At 37.2% G+C, this 5,965-nt stretch overlaps 1 protein-coding gene across 1 annotated transcript in view; it reads right to left on the reverse strand.

The window, feature by feature from the left end:
• Window positions 1-484: 484 nt before the first annotated feature.
• LOC108752840 (transcriptional coactivator YAP1) overlaps window positions 485-5,965 on the reverse strand; it is a 16,953-nt gene continuing 11,472 nt past the window's right edge. The window contains exons 3-8 of the mRNA XM_018493974.1: window positions 2,441-2,649; window positions 1,746-1,939; window positions 1,474-1,660; window positions 1,221-1,280; window positions 1,072-1,154; window positions 485-979 (exon numbers count right to left, since the gene is read on the reverse strand). Coding sequence (XP_018349476.1) covers window positions 884-979; window positions 1,072-1,154; window positions 1,221-1,280; window positions 1,474-1,660; window positions 1,746-1,939; window positions 2,441-2,649 — 829 coding nt within the window. The 3' untranslated portion in view covers window positions 485-883. The remainder of the gene's footprint in view (window positions 980-1,071; window positions 1,155-1,220; window positions 1,281-1,473; window positions 1,661-1,745; window positions 1,940-2,440; window positions 2,650-5,965) is intronic.

The raw sequence follows: 5,965 nt of genomic DNA on the forward strand, positions 1-5,965 counted from the left end.
AGGACTAGATGTGTTAACAATTACGTTTAATATGCTTGCTGATAAAACAAATTCGCATATAGTCCTTTATTTACTCCTTTTCTCTTTCCTTCCTTCAGACGGCATATAACGAAATATAAATATCTTTTTATTTGGATTTTTATCTTCACAAGAGAAGCGGTACCTACCACGATGTATTACAAAATTATAGTGAATTTATTTTTTATTTAATCGTTTTCATCACAAGAAAATATTTTTCATTAAAAATTTCTTATAACATATGCGGTACTAATACTGATTAGTACTAATTAATACTAATTAGTAATAATTAATTTTCTCGTTTGATAGAAAATTTTTTTCATTAAGCTATTCTTCCAAAGACAAAAAAGACTTATATATTTACTACGGCATATTTATAATCACATGCACATATAAATATCTATATTTAAATTTGTTCCTTAAATTTTGATGTTTTAGAGCGTCTGAAATGACTTAATAATAAAATCATTACGTATTAAGCAAAAATTTAATTCTCGATTCTATCATTCCGTTATGAGAAACTTGAAATGAAAAAGTATATTCCAACAATATCCTGATTGTTTTAACGTGGTAATATATTCCTGCCAAAATCCAAATAGAAAGAAATAAATAAAAAAAATAGGTGTTTAGGTTCGAAGTAGACACTTAATCCTATCGTAATCTAATATAAATCGTAATCTAACCTATAAAATTATAAAGAAATAAAAATTGCATCATTGATTGAAAATATTGAAAACAACATTGCTCAATGATGCAATTAATTGACCGCAGGTTAATTCTAAATCTGAATAAAGTTTCCACTTCGAGAACCTGAATACCTATCCTTTTAAAAAGGCCGACATCCGCCGCAGTATCACTTCTAATCCTATAGCCAAGTCAGCACGTTCTCCGGCTTGGTCGTGTTAGGATTTATGAGTGACTGCACGTCGTCCAAAATATCGGTGCTGAACTCCTCGTTCAGCTGAAACAATAACAATTGTCGATACAAAAGACCGCATTCAAAGGGTTTTAACAACAGGCTTGCAACAATCATTACCATGTAAAATGACCTACCTGAAGTGACGGCAGAAGATCATCTGTCGAATCGATATTGTCACTCAAGGTTGAGAGATCTGGCTCCATTGGCGTACCTCCGTCTGTAAAAGAATTCATCGAATTCAAAGTATGACTAAACAAAATGTAATATTGTGGCAAATACGTACTTATGTATTTATGGCTTCGGTATAATCGTTTCGTAAGATCATTCAACGCACAGTGCCTTTCTGTAATCGGAACAATCGCGCAAAACAATTATTCATAAATCGAAAATTGACTTAATGGCACAGCAAAGCAAGCGAATAAACATTCTTTTTAGCCTAGAATCTTATAAGCGTAATGGCGATGGATTTTGAAAATGCTGCGTAAAAAGACTTTATATTCCGAAAAAATTGTGAATTTCGAACGGGCCGCTCTTACCACTCGTGCTATCCATGTTTTCGTCTATGTTGAGGAAGTCATCGGAGGCTTGAGGCAGTGAATATGCAGAACCGAGTCCCAAGCCGCTATCGGCGCTCTCCTGGCGTGCATGCTGCTCATTAATGCCTGACAAAAACGGATCCATGACGGCGTCCGTGGTGCTCTGTCGAAGCATCATCTCTTGTTGCTGTAACAAAAAAAGATTCGTGAATATCGAAAATGGTTATTACAAATGTCACGCGATCAAGCCTCCAGATTAAAGGACGACTCACAATGCCAACCTGGCGCATAATTTCCTGTTGTCGCTGTTTCAAACGTTCACGTTCCAGCTGCAACGATTGAAGACGAATCTTTTGCTTCTGGCAGGCCTGTAGATTCTGGTTGCTTTGGATGCCGGCGGGTTGTTGAAGTTGCCAGTTTTGTGGCAGCATCGCGCCGGACGCCGGAGTTCTTTGGAGATGCGATGCTGAATAAATGATATCTTATACGAATATACGATAAGAAATAAAGATTAGTCAATAACATAAAAATATGTTGATAAAAATGAATCACATCATCGAGAAAGGTTCCTCGCCAAGTGATATAAATCTTGCGACATATTTTAATTTTCGTCAAACTTTAATAATATTTACAGCCACTACATTCCGATTTCTATCTCAGAAATTCTCAAGTTTTACATCAGAATTTTCAGAATTTAATGAATTACATTCAAATTCGGCATATTTATTAAAATAAATTAGATGAGAACAAATTCTAGTCTCCAGACGAAAGTCAGAAAATTCCCAAAAACTTGGAAAATGCTGAAGCGGAAAAATTTGAACCAATCTGATACGATGATTAAATAGTGAGTATCGAGAGCTTTTTTAATTCTTAATTAATATTTAGATTCGGGGTAGCATCTTCATTGTAGTCTATACGTTGCTTAATCTGTAAGATTTGGGAAAAGTAAGAATTCAATTCAACTTACGGATTCGCGGATCGAACCAGGAAGTGGTGCGAGTCTGGTGATTGATGAAATAGATCTCGCCCTCGGCTGTACGCGCCTGTTCCCATCCATCGGGCAATGGACCGAGCGCATTGGATTTGCTGCTCTCGACTGCTGCTGCTACTGCGGCCACACTTGCGGCAGCGGCCGTTTTCCGCGGATCTTCCCATGTCGTAGTGCGTGTTAGGTGACTGCAAAAAGAAGTGGATGATAGCGGGATAATACGTAAAAGGACAGTGTCTGAAAAACTTTAAAGGAGATTTATAGAAAGATCACGATTCTTGATCCTTCAAACCGATTTTCGTGAGAGCAACAAGGATCTACATTCCAAATGTGAGAGAGAGATTTAAATAAAGAATTTTTTTTATTAATATTTTAAATAAACATTAAATTTAAGATTTTGAACTTAAGACTTTAAACATTTTATTGTTCAAATTAAATTCAGTAATCGCTACAGCATAGTTTGCTTAGTCTCTTCGATATATTTCATCAATTAAGCAATAGGAGTAAACAAACGAATAGATAAATGTTCGATAAACAAATATATTGTAATTTTTCATTTTGAAAGACTAGCCTAATAAATTATCTATAAGAAGATCGACTAAAACATCGAAACAAACAAGATTGTATGTGTTATTAGATTAGATTAAGCTTCGTCATCTGAAACAACTGAATATATTGAATACATATCTCATGTATAATTTATGATTATGATAACAGTCTTCTGCTACGGCAAAAAAAGCGTCATCTAGGATACGTAATTTATCCTAAGAGTTCAACATTTTTCTTACATAACTTTTGTCTGTTAGAAAACTAACAATATAAAACTAACGTAAGGCAAAACAATCGCGGTCTAGGTGAAAATACATTTATTCAGCGAATTGTGCCTCCATCAGGATTGTGCGAAATTTGACTTCCGTTCGATGTCACATCGAACACTTTAATGCTTGCTCAAGCTCAATCCGCGGAAACTGAATACGCGGTGCGGCGCGTACAGTTATCCACATATAGTAGGCGCGTGCTAAAAATACTCCCATTCAAAAGACCGAAGCGAAGCGACGAGGCGACGTGGGTTAGAGCGTAGGTTTTAACGCCCGAAATAAAGCCGATCTTTTAATTTTGCCGATCTTTTGTTGTAGAGAATGATATTCGCAATGATTCTCGCGAACGTTGTACACACTCTGGATTAATTAAAAGTAAGGAGATTAGTCTTTTACATGTTTCGCAGAGTTGACTACCCAGCAAAAAGAGATGAATTGAAATGAATTAAAATGGATTCAGATTTTCACAAATATTGATTCACAAATGTCCAAATGAATACTTTTCAATCCTGAATGCATTTTTATTCAATTATAAAAATTTGCATGGAGCATATCTCTATGTCTTTCAATCTAAAAATAATATTAGCTTTTTCTGTGCACAAACACACAATTGTGAATACTGTTCAATTCCAAATTTTGAATAGGAAATACAGTTTTTCAATCCAATTACATCCAATTGAATCTAATTAAATCCAAAAAAAGTATTTGCTATTTAAAATGTGTGTGTGCATTCTGATAGAAAAAAATTTCAATCCATTTTAATCTATTCTCTCGTTTGCTGGGTAGGTTTTTCGAATGTTGAATGACAAATAATACTATCCGCGATTAAAAGGAATAATTGTTTTTATTTGTGTAAAGTTTATTGCAAAAATAGGACATGTGTGCATATTAGAAATAAATATTATATTCTGTTATATAAACTTGATTGTTATTGGAAAAATTAAGTTTGTTATCTAATGATCATTCATGCAGTATATATATCGCGTATCTTTAAATCGACAGATACTTTAGAGCAACCTCGATTTGAGCAACCGAATGAATACCTTATTTAGCTTCCAGATTATTATTTGATAACTTATCATTCGAGTCCTAATCAAATAAGTCTTTGTGTATTTTTTATTTCATAATTTTGTTTGTCACATATATACATCGCGTTCAATATCATTTAAATAGAATATAAACAGTGTTTTTATTGTACTGAACTTTGAGATTAAGTAAACGTAAACGATATAACTTATATTATTTATAAAGTAGGTACAATACTCCTCGTCGCCACAACGATGGATTTGCCGTGCCGTAGTTCGGCTTCGGACAACGGCAAAGGAACGGGAGGAAGTCTGTTTTGCACAGCACGCGCGTGTGACGTCATTGCGCGATTATATTTCTGCATCTACACGTCGGGCCACAGACGTACCTGGCGTGACGCGTACCTGCCTTGCAACGGGCACGCGTTTGTAAACACGCCGACCCGACGCGCTCGTTCAGGTCAATTTATTAATCAGATCGAAGCTGTTTGGACGGTACAGTTTATAATTAGCATTACTTTTAGGATAAACAAGATCGAAGTTGGAGTAAAAATTTACTCCAACAAAATGTGGCTCTTACAGTTCGAATCATTTTCCCTTCATAGTCCATTTTTACATTTTTATAAAAATATATTTCATATTTTATAAAATAAATGCAAATTTCTTTCCTCCCTTCTCTTTCCTCTGCTTCAATATAAAACATACATAACGTTCCGTTGATAACATATCGAATTTAACATCCCGAATTTAGTCAGTCCGTGATTACGCATACTCGCGTTCGTACATTGCTCTGGGAAATTAAAAAGATACAGGGAATAACGAAACACCCTATATAACAGCGCAATTGCGCTTCGCAACCCTAATCGCGCGCTCTATGTGCGTGGTTCTCTATCGCTTTTCGCCGCTCTCGGTTGGCCGCTGTCCAATAAGAGAGAAGCGAAATTGCGCCGCGCCGCCCCTCCGCGGTTGTTACGGGCCGCGAGGAGCACCGCGGAGGGGATGAGGGCGGCGGCAGGGGGAGGGAGGGGCATTGAGAGACCCGAGAGAGCTGAGAGAGCGCTAGCAAGCGCTAGCGCGGTGGAGAATTATAAGAGTTCTGTTGTGTGTGCACGCGCGCGCGTACGGCATACGGACTCTACGCGGTGTATTTTTACTCCGGACATCACGGCGCCGGACAACTCGTAAATAGACACTCTCGTATCGACGCTCGCTGCTGCTCTCTGCTCTCCTTCGCCGGTTCCGTCGGCTCTCGCCGACTCCTTACACCCTGCTGTTACCCCATCCCTTCTCGCCCTTTACCGTTAAGGCACTCATGGGTCTCGTCCTTTTTACCCTCTCACGTCGCATTCGAATCGGTGCAAAGATCTGAGGTTTCAACATTCTAACTATACGATTCCGTTCTCGAAACCTCAGTTTTGCACGCGCCCAACGAAATCAGGTCCAATGTTTAGAATGTTCTTCTTTATATGTTAGACAATCCCATCCGTTTAAATACCCGTTTTGCATCGTAAAATTCACAATTTTCTGCACAAAAGATGATACAAATCTCAAATGTCAACAATCTCATAATGCATGAGTGTAAAAAGAAAGCCCAAATAGCACACAGCGCTTACAAAGCGATTATATGCGCTTTTTTAGCGCTTTGTTAACGCTTTGTAAGC

This window comes from Trachymyrmex septentrionalis, unplaced genomic scaffold (assembly GCF_001594115.1).
Source record: "Trachymyrmex septentrionalis isolate Tsep2-gDNA-1 unplaced genomic scaffold, Tsep1.0 scaffold62, whole genome shotgun sequence".
NCBI lineage: Eukaryota > Metazoa > Arthropoda > Insecta > Hymenoptera > Formicidae > Trachymyrmex > Trachymyrmex septentrionalis.